The sequence below is a fragment of the Sitophilus oryzae genome, unplaced genomic scaffold (genome assembly GCF_002938485.1).
Source record: "Sitophilus oryzae breed Bouriz unplaced genomic scaffold, Soryzae_2.0 scaffold_801_pilon_pilon, whole genome shotgun sequence".
Classification (NCBI taxonomy): domain Eukaryota; kingdom Metazoa; phylum Arthropoda; class Insecta; order Coleoptera; family Curculionidae; genus Sitophilus; species Sitophilus oryzae.
In genome coordinates this window covers 2,329,289-2,349,353 of record NW_022147419.1, presented here as the reverse complement: position 1 = coordinate 2,349,353, position 20,065 = coordinate 2,329,289, and the positions used below count along the sequence as shown (strand labels likewise).

Sequence of the window (20,065 nt, the reverse complement as noted above, 5' to 3'; positions counted from 1 at the left end):
CTTGCGATCGAAAATTTATTAATGTATAAATATATTACTAAAAGCTAAAATAATATTAAAAATATAATATCTATTATTTAAAATTTAAACCAACAAACGAAAATGTATTTAAAGAAAAAACTAATTACATTTTCTAATGAACTAAAAGAATATGGTCTAATAACTTTTAAAAAGTAATTTTAAATTTTAGAATTTTTAATAACGTCTAAATATATTCGAGTTTAAAACTAACAAAATGAATTACTAAACAATAAATCTAATTTTTTCAAAAATAAATATCTGTATCTTTGAAAAAAATAATTATACAGAAAAACATTTTGTGTTACAAATTGTTTTACGATTTTTTTGCTTTGTGATTATTAAATTATAACAATATAAAATGAATAAATAATATTACCCTGAAATGAATATCACATAAAAAAGCTTTAAAACAAATTAACTGAGAGTACCTATAAGGGGTTTCACTATTATTTGAGATATTCTTTTTTTAATTAGACACTCTATCTTTTTCTATATAAAATTTACATAATTAAGACTATAGTACTATACGATCGTGAAAAATAACGGCGTCAAAGACGGCTGGGTAATGCCAATCGATGACAATTTCGGCGCGGTCAAGCTCGAGACGTCAATACTCAGCCCGTAATAAGGTTGTAATCATAGATAAAAGAATAGTTGAATGTGATTTTTTTTTGAAAATGACACCTACAAATTAACCTCGCCAAAATTATCAACAACTTTCATTCCCAGCCGTCTTTGACACGGTTTTTTCGATCATACGGTATTATACGTGGTAACTTAATGATAAAAATAATAAAAAACTTTAGTGAACTGAAGTTATTTAGTTTACTGGCATCACAAATCACCAATAGTATCACAGTTTATATTCTTTAAACTGTGCTAGTATGGCTAGTTTCATTTAAATAAATTATATTTAACTAATTTCTAGAGTACTTAATTTATGTATTAATACCTTAAACATACATAAATAAAAATAGAAATATTTCCATTAAAAAATTATTATTCAATTTAGTTAAATCAACGTTACATACTCTTCACCAATGAATCTCTTCATCATGGCTATGTTCATTTATTGAAATAAGTTAGAATAATCTCCCAACAACATAATAATTAAACATATGAAATATTTATGCACTCACAATTATCACAAATTATTTTCATGGCTACTTTAATTAATTCATATACGAAAAAAAGTTCAAACTTTTAATTTCTGAACTAATTATAAATAACTAATAATAATAATAGTTACATTAATAATTTAAAAACCAAAAAACTGTAAAAAATTGCACTTTAATTTTTTTTACATTCGAGTTAACAATCTGAATTATTTAAGTCACTTTTACCATAAATCACTTTTTTGTATCTAGTTTCATGTCAATAAAAATATGCTAGAATTATCTCTAATATTTTGTCAAAGAATAACTAAAAATAATCTACAAATAACTTAAACAATAAAACAAATATAATATAAAAATATTATGCACTTCAGATTTTTACATTTATACCCCATCACGGCTATTTATATTTATCAAAATAAATTAGAAGAAGCTCTAATCCCTGGACTATATGTATTTACTTGAAAATATAAAAAAAAACAATTATAAAACATGTTACATCCTATATATTTCAAGAAAAAAAAACATTACACTATTGTTTTCAAATCCGGCGTTAAATTTGACTCACCCTGTATACGTATATTTATCCCTCCCGCCAGCAGTCAACGTCATTACACCTATTTAGAGAGAACATGTGCGTATTTTATGCGTTTATTTTGTTTATTTTTTTCGCGCGAGAAAAAAACGGTGTCAAGGTAGGCGCACCCAAGCTTTCCCACCCCTTAATAATTTTATTACTCCTCGTATTTGTTTTTTTTTTCATTAAACTACCCCGAACGAGTGGTTGTTCTGTTCCGATCACACCCCGTACAAATCGTTTAGTCTAGCCTTGAGTGGTTCAGGGAACGAGTTGTAGAATTGCGACCAATTTTCTTCGCCACACTGTAATTTGAACGACATCAGCACATTCTGGATAGTGTCTTTTAAATCGACTCGTATATTAAACCAGGAGGCGGCGGCATCACAGAAGTAAATAAAATAGTTTTTGGTAAACTCGGGTCTCCGTACGATGACTTGGCACAGTCCGCGAAACGCTAGGTCTTTCTCGTCCGAATCCCGAACGTTTCTGATGAGCATACAACAGTTTTTCAGCACTATGTCCAGGTCAGGAACAGAAGACACATCGGGACACACATAGAAAATTGAACACAGTGATATAGCCACGCTCTGGTGCATGGTTCTCGCGACAGCTGGGTCCCTCAGTATATGCACAAAGTGTCTTACAATATCTGGTACATAAGGCTGGATATTGGAACCCATCACCGAACACATCCTTCCTATAACCCAGGCGGCATTGTTACAAACCAGGTCAGAATGTTCATCCAGATTTTTAATAATCAACGGAATGTATTCTCCGATGTTACTGGATATATACGGATAGCACAGTGTTACTAATTCCCCATACAACGCTATTGAAGTTTGTCTGATCAAATTTGAACTATCCTGCATGGTAGTGTACAACAAAAACACTAAATTACTGTTTGTAACGAACTTAACAAAGTGCGACTTCAATCCCAGCGCCATACTGTACAAAACATCATGTGCAACACTCATAGATTCTTTATCAGGTGGATCATATTCATTCGGGTTTTCCTGATAGTTAATGCTGGAAACCAGTGTGTCATTTATCAGCTGTAAGCAATGACAGAACACAATTTCCGCGTAGGGTAAGAACGAGACTTCTAGGGCTGGAATAACATTGGCCAAACACTCCAACACTGCGATAAAATGATCATCGTAGTAACTGTCACTCTCGGTAAATTTCTGCATTAATGGAGGTAAAAGCTTCGAAACATACTGCTGATCGTTTAGGTGGTTGCCTACCGATTGCGCAAGCGCTCCTATAGCATCGTACAACAAATACAAACTCCGACACTGTAACCTTTCAAAGCCCAACAAAAAGCCTTCAATAATTATATTAATGTATGGCACCAGCTTCAACTGAGCATCCTCTTGAAATATACAAAAAGCCGAAATAGCAGCTCTCTGTACTCGCTTGTTGTCATCAATAAAATGCTTCAGTAGCAAAAGCATCACAGGAACAAAATAAACATGGGGTGTGTCAGATTTTACATTGATAATCCACGAAACGTATCTGCTCAAAGTCCAGCAAGTGATAACGCGCACTACGGAATGTTCATCTGTCATGGATGTCTGCAGAAAATTAACTAACTCTGGTAACTGTGTCTTCAAGCCATTAATACAGCCTTCGGCTATGGCTCCTAGTGCTAAAATGGCGCTTTCCTTCACTAAATAATCTGAATGATTAAGCATTTCACTGATGAAGGGGATTAAAACAGGTAAAAGTTCATCTCCGAATTTAACAGCTAAAGAATCAAGAGAAGCTGCACTGCACTTTCTTAGGGTCCAGCCCATGTAGAAGTCATCAAAATCATCTCCATGTTCTTCAGTATCTTCATCACCATCGCTAAAGTACTCATCATCTCCCTGGCTGTTTCTTCGTTCTCTCATGTGAAAAGGTGAAATATCTTTTGCCATGTCTTTATGGTTAGCATCTGCTCCTAAACTATCCTTCAATATATTCAACTCTGTTTGTGAGTATCGCATATTTCTCAGCAATATAGGCAAGAGTTTTTCAATATATGGATTTAAAATATCTTTACAAGTAGGCAGTTTTGTCGTAGCCAACCAAAACTCACAGGCCTGCAGTCCGATCTCTGGGTCTTCATGGTTATTTTTCTCCATTAAATACATTATAACATCATGCAAATGAGGCAAAAGTGATTCTTCTTGCTTGTCAACATAAATAACAAACGTGTGACAGATATATTTTTGTAGTTCAATGTCTTCTGTATTTGCTAGACGAATTACGTTACGCAAATACACTGCTAAGTCCAGAGACTGTTTCATAATGTGATAATAATCTTGCAAAAATTGATTAGTAAGCCGTATAATGTCCTGTTGGATAATGCAATCTTCTTTAACAAGATAATGGACAAACTCTGGAAACACTTCCTTTGTAATTTTGTAAATTTCTTCTTGGGTTTTCTGACTGTTGATTAGATCTTCGCAAATTTTAAATAACGTGAGTAAAGCCACTTCACTGAACTCATTCTGGGCCGCCAACATTTTCAACAAAGCAGGAACCAACTCTGGCCAATTCTTCAAATTGTCCCTGGCTATTATAACAATTAAATTTGATATGCTTATTCTAACTTCTTTTGAGGGATCTATGAGTAAATTGAGACAGTCTTGTTTGATTCTTGAAATACTTTCCTGAGACAGTGTCTGGTATACGGTTAAAATACTATTTTTCACTAGAATGCCGCTAAGAGATCGGATATCCTCTGGATAGGAATGATTTCCCAAAATGTGAAACAGATAAAAGGTGAAATCAGGCATGTTTTGAACAATGTTTATCTTTTCCTGGACGTTTTTTTGCACCATACTGTCCGGTATTAGGGCTTCTTGTAGTAATTCTTTCACGGAACTGAGAAAGCCCTCCTGAGGATGCCACTGGTTCCAATTCATTTTTATTCCTTTCAAGATTTATCTAAAAAGTTCGATAATGTAAGGTTAGAGGGCAAACGTACGTAATTTAAGACACGAAATATTAAATAAAAAAATAAAATAGAGGATATTTCATTGCAAAAACAACGAAAACTTACCTTAGAAACGAACAAAAGTAACGAAATTCAACCAAAATAAAATTATTTTGACAGGAAACGATCGTCTTGATATCCCGAATTTCGTATTTTAGCAGATACGCACGCGCAAAACACGTGAGATCAATGAATTTCCTAGGCGACGGCTGCCACCCACAATCTGAGGCAAAAATTTGATAACAGGTTCGTATTTAGAAAAAAAATAAAATCTTACCTAGAATAAAGGAAAAATTAAAAGGCCAATTCCAGGAATAAAACGATTATCAATAAATTTTCTACAAATTCATCTAATAAAACTAAATTATCAAAACAAATAAATCTAAAAACTCTAAATTTTGCATTGAAATATTACTGATAGACTTCCTGATAATTTTTTAAAGATCTTTAAATGATATTTAAATCATTCCTCCATCGTGATATAGTAAGAAAATTAAAAAAACATACACAATATACCTAGATGGTTATCGGCGGTAATAATTGAATTATTACAAAATAGGGACAAGTAATTTTAAAACAGGAAAGGTATTTTTTACAATGCTGATTTTCATTCATTTAACTGATCTTTAGGTGACCTACTTGATCTAAAATCACAAAAAGAATACAACTAGGTAACATTTAAATCCCTTGGGATCTCAAAAATGGAAAGCCCGGTTAATAAGCAAAATAAATTCTTATCATAATTAATTACGTATTTTAATTATTCCAATTGTTTACAAATACAACTCTGGCGCAGACGCACCATCATTTGTTTTTACAACAGTGTTTATCCCGGCGTACAATTTGTAAACAACGAGGGTTCAGGTGAGATTGTCTTATTTATTTTTAGCTTTATCTTAATGTCTGATTAATTAACACTTACTTTTGGCTCAAATACTGTGTCGTCCAATCTATAATTGCTCCCACAACTTCGACGTTTATCAATTTGTAGCTGGCTAACTTGACAGGTAGTTGATCGTTCGGGTTTACCGTTTCGGCGAAATGTTCGAAAAACTCTCGATAAGTCGTCAAATAGTCGTCTGTATTAGCCATTTTCCTCAAACGCGATACACCCGAACAGTTTTTACAGTTTTCACACAGAGAGAATACCTAATATTGCTACAAATGAAACACACCGCGTATATTACACAATCTCAGCAAACTTCAGTGCATTGATATGATAATTTGTACTACCGAATGCGCGTATTCGCAGAAATAACACGAGTTTATTGCTTTAATTTTTTTAATTGACCTACAAGAACAACAATACTATAAATTTTTAAATAGACAAATGACTCACACGTAAACTCATATGTCAAAAAGTTTTTGTGGGTTTGGTTTTTTTCAACGATGTGAAGTTAGCTTTTTTAAGGGGCGTCAACTGAATAAATCGAAAAAAACTAGGTCAATCATGATTAGAAATTTATTTTTTCCTTTAATACGGGTATATTTGCTTGTAAAATTAGTTTTTTGCGCTTAATTAAAGATAGTAATTTATTTAATTATAAAGATTAGAAATGAAAATCGAATAAAATTGAAAATATTTTTATTTTGAACATCCGGGAACATCTCCGTAGAAGTGTCTTCATTGGTTGCTTAGCAACGGCATCAATCAAAATTCAAAATAAATGAGCGTAAACATGGCACCGATTGCAGACGATTTTCTAATGGATTCTAACAAGAATTTGGTAATTTTTAACGCCTCAAAACAAGAACAATTCAAAGTAAACGATAATTACAAAAGTTTCTATAGAAAATTAAAGTTTGTCGCTAAGGTGGTTATAAATAGAGAAGAAATAACTTCGGAATTGTTAAAAAATTGCAACGTATTGATTCTGCCCGGATCGCAAATGATTTTCGAGGAAAACGAATTGATGGTAATGCAGAATTATATTGAAAATGGTGGAAGGATTTTAGTATTGCTTACAGAAGGCAAATCTGACGATCCATCGAATGTAAATATTCTTTTAGAGACTTTTGGTATAGTACCTAATCAAGACTGCCTCATAAGAACGCATTATTATAAATATTTCCATCCAAAAGAATGCTACATTGCGGACGGTCAAATAAACTCTACGCTGAATAAGAATAAAGAAGACATTAAGTTGGTTTATTCATTTGGTTGTACCTTGAATGTAATGAAACCCAGCGTTATATGTTTTAAGAGTGGGTTTGCCACATTTCCGGTGGACTGTCCTCTAGGAGCACTTTACTACGACGAAAAAACCGGAGGCAAGCTTGTGGCAATTGGTTCTGGACATATATTTTCAGATAAATACATTGATCAAGAAAATAACGACAAATTTCGGGAAATGTTGTGGGTTTTCCTAAACGATAACGAACGTGTCCACTTTTTACCTACTGATCACGATGATATCGAAGTCACTGATCGAAACATAGTACCAGAAACGGCAGAGCTAGCTGAAAAACCCAAACTGTGCTTAACCGATGTGGTTAGTAACACTTCAGTGATAGACTATACAAAACTTTTTGATCACAAGGTATATTCAATGAACACAAATCTCGTACCAGAGACACTGAAACTATATGATGACCTTGGAGTTAAACATGTGCCTTTGAAGATTATTACTCCAAAATTTGAAGCACCATATCCAACACTACAAGCTGCAGTGTTTCCTCCTTGCTTCAGAGAGTTGCCACCACCCTGTTTGGAACTGTTTGACCTCGATGAGGCTTTCAGTTCAGTATTTTCGAAGTTGGCTCAGTATACTAATAAATATATCACGTCAGAACTGGATGTAAATGATTCTGATGGCAAATATTTAGAGAATTTCATTGTTAGATGTTCTAAAATGATTGACGGTAATTCCACAGACATGGCAAAAGATTTTTTGTATAATATAGGAAAAGATATAGCAGACTTTAAGAGTATAGATCACATTAAATAAAACCTACTTAAGCACTTCATTACTAAGTTATAAGTTAAACTCTTAAAATAAGTGATAAATGTTAGAAATAAGAGATCAAATAAATGTTTTCTACTTATAGACATCTATTATTTACAAAATTTTACTATACTTAAATGAATATTGCTATCATAAGATTGTACATGATCGAAAAAAAGGGTCATAGGCAGGTTCAATTTCTCCCTTCATTTCCTTTGATTTAAGAGCTAAATATGATCCTTCGTATTGCTCTTGAAGGCGTTTCGGTAGCGGGGAATCCCAGTTTTTAGGTGGCCCGTCCCTTTTTGTCCAAACATTATTCTTTAAGTGAGATAGAAGTCTTTCTTTTCTGCGATTTTTTTCACTTTGTATTAACTGGGCCTAGGTAAAGAAATCTATGATATATTATGATTTTTTTTTAATAATCAGTGTAAATACCGCTGCCGTGAGGTCATTATCATTGCAGAACTTATAACAATTGTCCGAGTCTTTTTTCCATTGTATACAATCCTGTACTTTGCCGAAAATAAAAAGTTGGTTAAATCTGGCTTTAATGGACGTACAATCTGAATATTCCTCATCGTAAATACTGCAGTCTCTTATCTAAAATTACAGAATAAAAATAACTGGAATGTAGTTTTTTAAATGAATTTCGTAACTTACCATCCATTCATCTTTAATTTTGTCTGTGTTTTTATTATCGTCAGCTTTGTTGTCTTCAGTCATAATATCTCATTTAATTATTGAATATTTTAAAGATATTTTAAATACTTTTGGGGTCTAGAAAAAAAGTAGGTCAAAAAGTTAGGTTATGTGTAATTTTTCTTTTATATGTGGTTATGTAACCAGTTATACATTTGTGTTAATGTTGAAGGGGCGGATTTTAGTATCGATATCTTTTTATCGATACAGGTAGTAGAGGTTTAAAATTTAATAGAACTTTTTAATTATTTAGAAATATTGAGACAATAAAATTTATGATTTATGTCACATCATTATTATTATCATTATTATGTATCATTATCACAGAAAACTTTAAACACGTAAATTGATAAGATAACATATTATTTTTGTGTATTTGCAGCTTCCATTAGTCTGCTAGTTGATTATTAATCAGAAAAAAGTCAAATTTCTTGTGTTTTAAAAGAAAAATTGGTTGCAACAGGATGGCGCAAATGGTAGGAATTTACACCCATACGCACAGTGAAAATTTAGATGATTATTTCAAAGCTGTAGGTAAGAATTTTAAACAAATATCTTTGTTTAAGTTAATTTTATTTATTTATTTTTCCTGTTGACAGGTTTAAAATAATGAAAAACTATGCAGTACCTGTTCTAAATGACGAATTTAAAAATCTCTATTTTAGAAATATTTTAAAGAAAATTATAAGTTTCAAGTTTCCTACTTTTAAATAAAAAAAACGGCGTCAAGTTACCTGTGAATATGACAATCTATCACATTTACTATTTAATTTTGCATTAAATTGTCATCGATCTTCATTTCTAACGTAACTTGTATGTTGTATGAGTAGTACTGTACAGTATGATCGAAAAAAAGGTGTCATGTTAGCTTAGAAATGAAAATTGTTGACATTTTATATGAAAATTTATATAAGGGCAACTTGATAAATTTTTTTTTTCGTTCATTTTGTATCATTACAGTACTGATAAAACATATTTTTTTTAGGTGTTCCATACATACCGAGAAAGATGATGTGCTCTTCTAATCCTACCATTGAAATTTCGAAAAACGAAGATGGACAATGGACTATAACAACTAAAACTCTGTTTAGGAATGTTTCTTACACCTTTAAATTGGGAGAAGAATATGAAGAAACTATGCCAGGTGCAACAATCAAAGTAGGTATACAGGGTGGCACCTCTCATACGCCGCGGAGGCTCCAAGGAGAACGACAGTTTGTATTAAAACGAAATTTTGTGAGCATATGTAGGTTAATTCAGAGCACTTTTTAAAAATATAGTTCTACGGGGTGTCGAATTTTGAAATTAAATTATCGATAATTAAGAATTATTAATTAATTAAATTAATTAATTAGAAAAAACACAACTTTGATGTATAACTTTTTTTGGGGACACCCTGTATAATTCTATATATTTTTATAAAATGCTTTCAGTTAACCTACATATGCTCCCAAAATTTCATTTCGATATAAACTACCGTTCTGCTTAGAGCTTCCGCGGCGTATGAGAGGCCCCACCCTGTACAGAGTTATAGAAGAAAATAAAAAAAAAGAAGTCTAGGAGTATGCGAGGATGTGATTTTTTTTAGAGTACTACTATAATTAAAGATGACAAATTAGTAACTGAATGTATAAGCCCAGATAACACAACTATAACAAGAATTTACGAATTTACTGATACTGGACTTACTCTGGTAAGTAAAAAATTCCCACATATTTTGTAATTTAGACTAAAAATTAATCTGAAATATGTAGCCATGAAGCATTTTTAGAACAGTGTATTGTGTAGATCGCCCTGTATCTAGTCAATATTAAGTCTATAAATTTCATTTCAGGGTTCTAATGCATTTTTTTTATTCCAAATTGCAAGTTTGTTTAATACTTTTTATAGTAATGTTTTGTATAATTTATCATCAATCAATCAGCATTATACCTAAAAGATGAATGAGATATAAAAGTGATAATCAAATCTTAATAAAGTTAATTTATTGAACTTACTTTTATTGATTTAATTTTTTAAATTAATTTACTGTTACCTAATATGGCATACCAATGTTATCCGATATCTGGCTTAAAGGCATTTTACTAAATAACTCGATATTCTCTAGACCTACAAACATGAGAAATCTGGAAAAGAAGCAGTCCGACATTTTAAAAGAGAATAATCAGCTTTTGTCTGAGGTGATGTATGTACTTAATAAACTACTATGTATTTACAAAAACGAATGTCCAAATTCTAAATAATTCTGTAACTATGGGATGTATTAACTCATATTTTCTATCTAATTTTTAAAGTTTACCTTAATAACTCTTGTAATACTAATTTATAATTATAATAATCTCGTTAAAAATGTGAAATATGAAATATATACAGAAGAATCCTTTATTGATATAACAAGGTGTATATTATTTTTATGCAATTTATATTTATTAAGAAAATAAAACATGTTTAAAGTTTTCAAAATGTATTATTTCTAAACGAATAAGATGCTAAAGAATTAGTAGAAAACATAGAACACAACAATATCACAGAGTAACGGAGTCTATGAAATATGTAGAGGGTGTAAAGTTATTCTTTAAAACTTGTTTAATTATATAGGGTGACACAAAATCACAATCGCCTTTTTTTTCAAAAACGGTTAACGATAAAAACTTGAAATTTGATGTGGGAATGTTACAAATAACATTACAATTTTACTAAGTAAAAATTATTAATGAGTTAAATGATTGTTTCGGTGTTATATCAAGGGTGTTGTTAAAACAATAAACAGTTTTAACCAAAAAAAACAATGGTTTTGGTTCACCCTATATATGCAAATAACTTTTTGGGGAAACACCAAATTGAAAGATTATATATGACCGAGAAAAAAAAACAGCGTCCAGTTGGCTTGGAAATGAACATCGATAACATTCCCCATATAATTTAACAATAAAATGACAGCGATCTATATTTCATAGCCATCCCTGACGCCGTTTTTTTTCGATCATATTGTAGATGAAAAGCCCGTTAGTTATCACCTTTACAATCTCCTCTGGAAGTTTTTTTCGAACTTATTCTTATATGTATTTCTAACATATCTAAATTTTTGGATTTTAAATCTTGTTCATTATGAAATAAAACACGTTTAAAACTTGCAGAATTTTTATTATTCTTTCGCCAACAAAGATCTTAAAAAAATAGGTTCTATTCAGTTAATATAGAAGTAGCGATAAAACAATTAAAAACAGAATAAAAATGACGAGACAAAAATAATGAATATAAAACTAAAATGGTGCTATGAAATATCAAATAATTCATAAGAGGCGTCACAATTTTTTTTGGTATTTTATTTTGTTGCACTTAATAATTTAAAGAAAGGAAAACATCATGTGTCTAATTTCCCGATAAAGCCATGTGTGGTCGAAAACAGTATTTTTTGTTTGGATTTTTTCTTCTTTTTCTTACCGGAAGTTGCAGCATCTGAAAGAGATATTGTCTACTTTAATAACGCTGAGAAATGTCATTCTGAATACGTGATGAGACTGATTTAACGTGACACCTAAGCTGTTTCTAAATTCAATATGATACTAGACCTAGGTACCGGGTGGCCAACTAAGAATGGAAATAATCATTCAACTTAATCTGTTGGAAATACCAAGTCCCAAACACACGCTAAATTTTAATCGAATGTAACAAACAATGTTCAAATAATAAAGGCGGACGGCCACTGCGAGCGAAACTAAACTAAGCCAAGCGAAGATAAGATTTGTAAAAATCAGCTCCCATACTTTTAAATGCATCAGCGGCCACTTGAGCAAAACTAAACGAAAATATATGAACGAAGATTCAAATCGTAGTTTAGTTTCGCTCGTTTTAGTTCGTGACAGGTTCCAGCGAATTTTTCGCAGCGATTAGTTCTATGACAGCAGAAATACAATACGAAAACGCAGCTAACTTAGCTGACTACTGAGCGAAAATCGTTCCCAGTGGCCGATGAAACTTATTTTCGTTTAGTTACCGTTTGTTACCTTAGCTTAGTTTAGTTACGCTCGCAGTGGCCGCCTGCCTTAACGCATACAGTAATACATTTTTTGTAACCTTTGAATAAGAAGACTAAGGAAGGAGCATATCAAAAATCTTAGGTCCACCGCGATGGGACTCAAATATGGCCGACTTAAATTCCGGTTTATCAGTGCCGTTCTAATTTTATTTAAAAAATGTAAAACTATGATGTAGGGTAGAGGTGTGTAGTTCGTGAACGAACTAGTTCCAATGAACTATTCCGACCCCGGAATGAAAGGAACTAGTTCCTGGTTTCTCAAAGGACTAGTTCCTCAAAACCTATTCCGGGATTGAGACTGTGTCCGATATAGAATAATATGCGACGGCGACGGATAGGCTAGCGCGCGTAGCCCGATGGTAGGCAGGAGTGGGGAGTGTCAGACGTACGTTATCGGATCCGGACCTAGATAAACTAAACTAAATAAAAGACTAGTTTACGTACGAACGGATCGGGCTAGCGCGATCGATGCTAGGCAGGAGTGGGGAGTGCCAGCCTTATGCCGTATGTTATCGGATCCGGACCTAAAGGAACTAAATAAAAGACTAGTTTACGTATGGATCAGCCAGCGCGATTGATGCTAGGGAGGCGTGGGGAGTGCGAGCCGTATGTTATTGGATCCGGACATAGAGGAACTATTAAAAGACTAGTTCACGGGAATCTATTCAGTCGGCAGTTCCGAGATATAATACAAGGTGACGACGATGGATTCGGCCTTGTCTATTGCCGCAGCCGGCGCGGCGTAGTTACCACAGAAAATTGTCGTGGATACTGTTTTTGATTTTTAGTTTGTTTTTTAAATATTTTATGGGATGTTTCACTTTAGGTCCCTAAAATTAAGAAATATCTTATAAAACAAAGTAGATATTCTGAATTTTTAGACAAAAACAAAAAGCTTGAAGTGGGGAAAAATGCAATTTTTCGTAAAATTTTTATAATATTTGCTCCAATTGATTTGTGATATAGTTTTTTAAATTCTGATTTGAGTTTTTTTTTATTTTTTTTTATCTGCTATTCTATTTACTATCTTCTATTAAAACTTACCTATATGTTTTTAACATACACAATTACACGTCTCGTTATATCTCCGTACATTATAAAAATTATATAGATCATACTGTGAATAGTTCTGACTGACAACGAAACGCATTAGCAAGCAAGGGGGATGTCAATGTTAGTCGGGAACTATTGTGAACTAAAGACCTAGTTCAAGGAACTATTCCTCTGGTGGAACTAGAACTAAGGAACTAGTTCCTCCCAAGGAACTAGAATTCCCACCTCTAATGTAGGGTAGACGTGGGGTAGACTCAATAATTTTTTTTATTTTACGTTGTGAATAAATGCTAGTTATTAAATTGTTATATAAAAACATATTATAATAAAAATAGATAAGTTTTAATAATTATTTATTAACACAAACATCCGATACGCTACTGAAGCAGGTAAGTCAAATTGAGGTATCTAAATTCTTTGACAAGTAGTAAATAAAAGCAAAAATGCAAGAAAAAATATATAATTAGTTAATTTAAGTGAATTTCATAAATGATCGGTTTACTACACGTATGTGTATATTACATAGGCACTTACTAGCGAAAAGTTGTTCCATTATTTCACTCAATTTTTGCCGAGATCTAGCGCACGCTACACAACCATCTATTTTAGAGACTTTTTCAATAAATCGCGATAGTGTCACTGTTAATTTAAGTTTTGCCACAATTTCTATCTAGATTTACTACCTTTATACAACTATCAGTAGTAGAATAAATAATAAATAACATAAAATAAGCTCCGTAAAGATTGAAAAATCCACAAAATTTCAAATCATGTTCAAATGTGTCAAATGAATCGTCAAACAGAACTGTCAAGGATCCCCACTTTAGAGTCCTTTTTCCGCCCACCATGCATAAATACATGGATAGCATTATGCTCCTTCCTTAGTCTTCTTTTTCAAAGTTTAGTAACTTTAAAATTATATTTGGCAATATTAAATTGTTTTCTCTGGAAGTCGGTTTTGTGACATAATCTGTTTTCCCCTTACGTATGACAATAATTACGCAATTATTGGTGCAAATTTTCTAAAAACCCTTATTTAGATTTGTTTTTATTTATTTATATTCAAAAATTTAAGCCGCTATCAAAACATACTTTTTTTCAAACATCACAAAAGTATTAATTTTTGCGACATGATTGACAATATAAAAAAGTCATTTTAACGCCTAGGCCAGGCATGAAAGTACGAGAATATATTATTAAACTGACATAAAGTGTCAAATTCAACGAGCGTAACCATAGTTTCTCGATATACAGGGTCGCTGTTATGTATAGAAACGGTCGATTATTAGGTAAACTATAGGAGGTACCGTAAAAAGTTAAATACAAAGGTTATAGGATTTTTAAATATCTATTAGCGAGTCATAAATTTAAGTATACAGGGTCAGTCATAAAGTAGTGGCACATAAAAGTTTCATTTTTTAAATAGAACCCTCTGTATATTACTGCATATTTCAATTCTTCCTTCAATTCTAAGCAAAAACCGAAATACACACAATGTACCTCAAACCAACCGTTTCCGAGTTATTGATTCCGAAAATATCACTTAAACAATTTTATTTAATTAATTTCGAGATGTTCAGTTTCATTTAACGATGTCATTCTGCCGGAACTGTGATACTTAATAACATTTGACATTAGGTCCCAATGAGATTATATGAAGTTTGGAAATCACAAAATTTTCGTTTAACATATCAATTCTTCAATTTATGTATATCGTGTATTACAATTATTGCTTAAAATTGAAGGAAGAATTGAAATATGCAATAATATACCAGGAGGTTTCATTAAAAAAAGAATAAAGTTTGATGTGCCACAACTTTATGACCGACCCTGTATACTTAAATTTACTAGTAGCTAGTAGGCATTTAAAAAACCATTATATCAGTATCACAGTTTCGGCAGAATGGTATCGTTAAATGAAACTGAACATATAGAAATTAATTAAATCAAACTGTTCAAGTCATAGACTTAAAATAAAATATAGACTACACTATTTACATCTCAACGCGGTCAAACAATCTTTTTTGTATACATGTTTACTTCTGGGTACAGTCAACCGAGCCTTCCTCATCCAGCCTATGTTGTCACGTCTTTAATATTATCAATATTTTTTTTCTTGTTACACACATATATTGAGATATTAATACTACAGTTTAATAAAGTAGGTTTTAATATTCCATAGATGTATTAAATAGTCCTTATACTACTAAATTATAAGTCGGATACTGTTTAAAAGGAAAGTTCTTTACAATATGACAACACCGATTAGTGGCGAGGGAGCCTATTCATTCATTTATTACCTTGTAGTACGCGTCGCACGTGTGCGGTAAAGCTTTGTTGCCACTATGTCCCCGGCTGTATTAACGCATTTTCTTAGCTTGTAGTCCTTAAGTGTTTATTTTATTGACTTTTTCTGTTCAAGAACTATAAAATATGGTTCGTCAGTGCCAAATTTGCAAGAAATTTGACTTAAATAATCCATTTAAGTCTTGAAACGACTTTCGACCGGTAGGCAACTCTCAATTTACCCATTAGGAGTCAGTGGCGTTGTTGTAGAAAGGCGCTTATTTAGATAATATTTTAGTAAAATGTAAAATCTGAATTTTTTCTCTTACATTACATTATTTACTTACTTACATTGTAACAAAATCATAATTATAACCCTGTTAATAATTAATAATGTTTTTATTAAAAATATATTCCGGTTTATTCTAAAATTATCTTCAGAATCTAAAATAACATAAAGTGGCGTCTGCTGGATCTGTGTCTATGAAAGGAATGTGGACAAAAAACATTTAAATAAACAGCAATATATTTTATAGGTCGACTTGACGAGTACAACGCCGCAAATCGCTCCGCCCACTCATTTTATTGGCTACTTGCAAGTTTGTCGAATTTTTATTGATGGGACGCGTCCTCTAATTTTTTACGAAAAACATCGAGAAAATATCGTTTCCCCTCTCACGGATACCCCGTAGCTACAGAACGGACAGACGCACTGTACAAGAATTTTAAAATGATATTACATTATGAAAAAATATTTTTTAATATACCGGGTCGTCTCAAAAGTGGCTCACCCCTATAACTTTTTTATTTTTTCAGATAACAAAAAAACATTTGGATGTTAGTAGGTATATGACATAAATTAGGATTTATTGACGTATTCAATTGTTTTAGGTCTCTTCCTTTTTCACCGAAATAATTACATCTTTTGATTAAAGGCACCCTCGGTATATTGCTACTTTATTCGATAAAATATGACACTCTGAATAGAATGACATATCATATGCCAACTTTTGACATTGTCGCTTAAAAACAAATCATATTTTAAATTTCAATCCAGGGTGCCATGGTGTTAAAAACACTAAGTTTTAATCATAGGTTTCGTGTCTTGTATAGGCCGGTTAAAAGATGTACAAATCGTATTTTTAATCATACATATGTCAATTTTTTCAAATGGAACAAGGGTGACTCATTAGCATATTTGGAAAAAGCATTTTTTTATGAATATATCGATACCACACACTTGGTATTTGGAGTCAAATTGTTATGAACCGCGTGTTACAATTACAATTAAATCATATGCGAAAATGTCAAAAGTTGACATATGATATGTCATTCTATTCAGAGTGTTATTTTGTATCGAATAAAATAGAAATATACCGAGGGTGCCGTTTAAAAATTAAAAGTTATAGTCATTTCCGGTGAAACAGGAAGTGACCAAAAACAATTGAATGCGTCAATCAATCCTAATTTATTTCATATACTAACATACTAAATCTTGTTTTTTTATTTGAAAATATAAAAAAACTATGGTGATGAGCCACTTTTGGGACGCACCCGGTATAATAAAGACAGTACCGAGTTAAATAAATGTAGTTTTTATTTTATCCACTTCCTATCACCTTCCTTGCTTTAATGGAACAGATTTTTTCTCCAATTTACATAATAAGACATCACTTAACCAGAAAAAAAATTACAAAAATCATATTTTTTTTTCTTTCCCTGTCGCCGATTCTATTATATCTGTGGAATAGATCCTGTTTTGATTAATATTAGGGGTTGTAAATGTTTGACTAAAATTAATAATTTATTATTAATTTCAAAAATTACGTAATTTCGATTATAAAATTTCTTCTATAACGTGTATTTTATTATTTTTATCCTTTTTGGACTCTAAATTGTTTAAAAAACCTGTCCTAAATCTTAATAAAATATAAAAAAGTTTAAATACGATATATTTTTAATTTAATTATAGCTTCATTAAAATAAAAAAATTACCCGGCTATGATACGGACAGTTCAGGTGTACTTGAGAAACGAAAGACAGTGTTGTGTTTCTCGGCAGAGTCGTCAGGGAACGACCGTTACGACAGAGACAACCTATCTATCGCTCGTGTCGCACTCTTAATACCTAAAACAATAACACAACAATAACAAGACAGTGTCTGACCGCATGTTCCAGCTATTTATGAATGAGATGCTCAGTCTATATTTTATTTTAAGTCTATGGTTCAAGTGATATGTTCAAAAGTCAATAACTCGGAAACGGTTGGTTTGAGATACATTGTGTCGATTTTTTGCTTAGAATTGAAGGAAGAATTAAAATATGCAATAATATACAGGGGGTTTTATTTTAAAAAATGAAACTTTTATGTGCTACGAATTTGTGACCGACCCTGTATACTTAAATTTAAGACTTGCTAATAGATAAAAATTCTATAACTTTTGTATATAATTTTTTGCGGTACTCCTATATTTTACCTAATAATCGACCGGTTCCATACATAACAGCGACCCTGTATAATTACTTACAAGGTACAACTTTTAAATCTTTTTATATTATTTGGAACGTTTCAAATTGTTTAAAAACTTATTTGCGGCGTTTGAAAAAAAAATAGCATGTTCTATTTGGAGTAAAAATGACTTTTTGTACTTCACCTGTATGTCTAGATTTAGAGGGAAAACCGCTAACTTGGCAACAGTGGTTAGAAAACTACAAGTACGATCCGAAATTAACGATTGTGCGCGTTCCGGTTCTCTTAACTTTAAGTAGGTTTGTTTAGCCTACAATAAGTTCGGTTTGATTTGGTTTGGAGCTAGCTTAGTTTGGACAAACTTTAAATAATTCATAACGGATTTCTATGAAATACTTCTACCACAGATTCAAGACTTACTAATCAAGGTTATGTTCTTACCAGTATCTTTACCATTATCCTCCAAACTGGCGGTTGCTAGCGCCTCGGCCAGGGCATCCCCGAAGCTCCTGTTGAAGGTATGTACAGGTTCGAAGTATTCCGATTCGACGACGTCGTCGTCTGCGTTCCTATTGGTCGGTTTAAAAGACGAACCCGCCTTCGAGCCTGTGACGTTGATCCATTTCGATGGAGTGGACGACGATTGAGGTGACGATTTTAGAACGGGCCAAGAGGATTTCTTTTCGGCTGCCAACATCTATTTGGAAAAAACGAAGGGAACGTTTGTATTTTCATATATTTTTTCCTTTAAAAACTAAAACTTCATTCAGAACCTCGCAATTAGTGGAATAAATTAGTGGTTTTAATTAGCATAGAAGTTTGTTCTTTTACTTTCACTGTAAGCATTCAGAACATCAAAATGAGTGATAGACATTTTCAATTAGTAGAAAAAGTTATCAAACCTTCAACTTTTCCACTAATTATACTTCAAAGTTTGCGAGAAATGTTGTTTTGGTTTGGTTTGGATTATTTTCCGTCTTTGATTATCTTCCGTCAAGAGAAATTGTGGTTAGAAAGCAAAAGTTGATTGTTTTATAACTTTGAATAAAAAGATTAAAGGAGTATAATGTTATCCATGTATTCATGCATGGTGGGTGAAAAAAAGGCTCTAGGGTGGGGATCTTTGACAGCTCTGTTTGACGATTCATTTGACACATTTGAATTTGATTTGAAATTTTGTGGATTTGTCAACCTTTACTGAGCTTATTTTATCTTATTTATTATTTATTCTACTACTGATAGTTGTATAAAGGTAGTAAATCTAGATGGAAAGTGTGGCAGAACTTAAATTAACAACGACACTGGTTTAGTAAGACTGTAAAGTAGTTGGTTGTGTAGAGTGCGGTAGATATCGGTCAAAAATCGAGTGAAATAATGGAATAACTTTCCGCTAGTAAGTGACTATATAATATACATACGTGTAGTAAACTAATCATTTATGAAATTCACTTAAATTAACTAATTATATATTTTTTCTTGCATTTTGGTTTTATTTACTACTGTTCAAAGATTAGATGTCAAAGAACTTAGATACGCCAATTTGACTCACCTGCTTCAGTAGCGTATCGGATGTTTGTGTTAATAAATAATTATTATAACTTATCTATTTTTATTAGAATTACATATTTTTATAACAATTTTAATAATTACCAACATTTATTCACAACGTAAAATAAAACAACAAATTATTGAGTCTACCCCACGTCTACCCTACATCATAGTTCTACACTTTTTAATTAAAATTAGAACGGCACTGATAAACCGGAATTTAAGTCGGCCATATTTGAGTCCCATCGCGGTGGATCTAAGATTTTTGATGTGCTCATTCCTTAATCTTTTTATTCAAAGTTTTATAAGCTAAATATTAGGCT

The 20,065-nt window shown here is 32.0% G+C and overlaps 5 protein-coding genes and 1 pseudogene across 7 annotated transcripts in view; 2 read left to right on the top strand and 4 right to left on the bottom strand.

Annotated features, from left to right (window-relative positions):
- The window catches only part of LOC115888567 (SH3 domain-containing protein C23A1.17-like), a 316,006-nt gene extending 310,075 nt beyond the window's left edge, over positions 1–5,931 (bottom strand). For both annotated transcript variants that reach the window (XM_030908326.1, XM_030908327.1), the window contains exon 1: positions 5,622–5,931. In XM_030908326.1, the coding sequence (XP_030764186.1) occupies positions 5,622–5,791 (170 nt within the window). In that variant the 5' untranslated portion in view covers positions 5,792–5,931. The remainder of the gene's footprint in view (positions 1–5,621) is intronic.
- Positions 1,316–4,937, bottom strand: LOC115888570 (annotated as a pseudogene).
- LOC115888575 (fatty acid-binding protein 12-like) lies at positions 5,476–11,734 on the top strand. Its single transcript, XM_030908336.1, has 5 exons — positions 5,476–5,563; positions 8,729–8,880; positions 9,332–9,504; positions 9,935–10,039; positions 10,454–11,734. Exons 2-5 carry the CDS (start codon positions 8,811–8,813, stop codon positions 10,508–10,510), a joined length of 405 nt encoding a protein of 134 aa, XP_030764196.1. The 5' UTR covers positions 5,476–5,563; positions 8,729–8,810; the 3' UTR covers positions 10,511–11,734.
- LOC115888572 (intraflagellar transport protein 52 homolog) lies at positions 6,133–7,689 on the top strand. The gene has a single exon (XM_030908333.1). It carries the CDS (start codon positions 6,367–6,369, stop codon positions 7,645–7,647), a length of 1,281 nt encoding a protein of 426 aa, XP_030764193.1. The 5' UTR covers positions 6,133–6,366; the 3' UTR covers positions 7,648–7,689.
- Positions 7,728–8,474, bottom strand: LOC115888574 (UPF0545 protein C22orf39 homolog). Its single transcript, XM_030908335.1, has 3 exons — positions 8,308–8,474; positions 8,083–8,247; positions 7,728–8,025 (listed from the first exon to the last, which is right to left on the bottom strand). Exons 1-3 carry the CDS (start codon positions 8,368–8,370, stop codon positions 7,795–7,797), a joined length of 459 nt encoding a protein of 152 aa, XP_030764195.1. The 5' UTR covers positions 8,371–8,474; the 3' UTR covers positions 7,728–7,794.
- The window catches only part of LOC115888571 (RING finger protein 10), a 22,957-nt gene continuing 14,366 nt past the window's right edge, over positions 11,475–20,065 (bottom strand). The window contains exons 11-12 of one of the 2 annotated variants that reach the window (XM_030908331.1): positions 18,648–18,891; positions 11,475–11,805 (exon numbers count right to left, since the gene is read on the bottom strand). In XM_030908331.1, the coding sequence (XP_030764191.1) occupies positions 11,711–11,805; positions 18,648–18,891 (339 nt within the window). In that variant the 3' untranslated portion in view covers positions 11,475–11,710. Of the gene's footprint in view, positions 11,806–18,635; positions 18,892–20,065 lie in introns of both variants that reach the window. The other variant, XM_030908330.1, reaches the window with a different exon arrangement.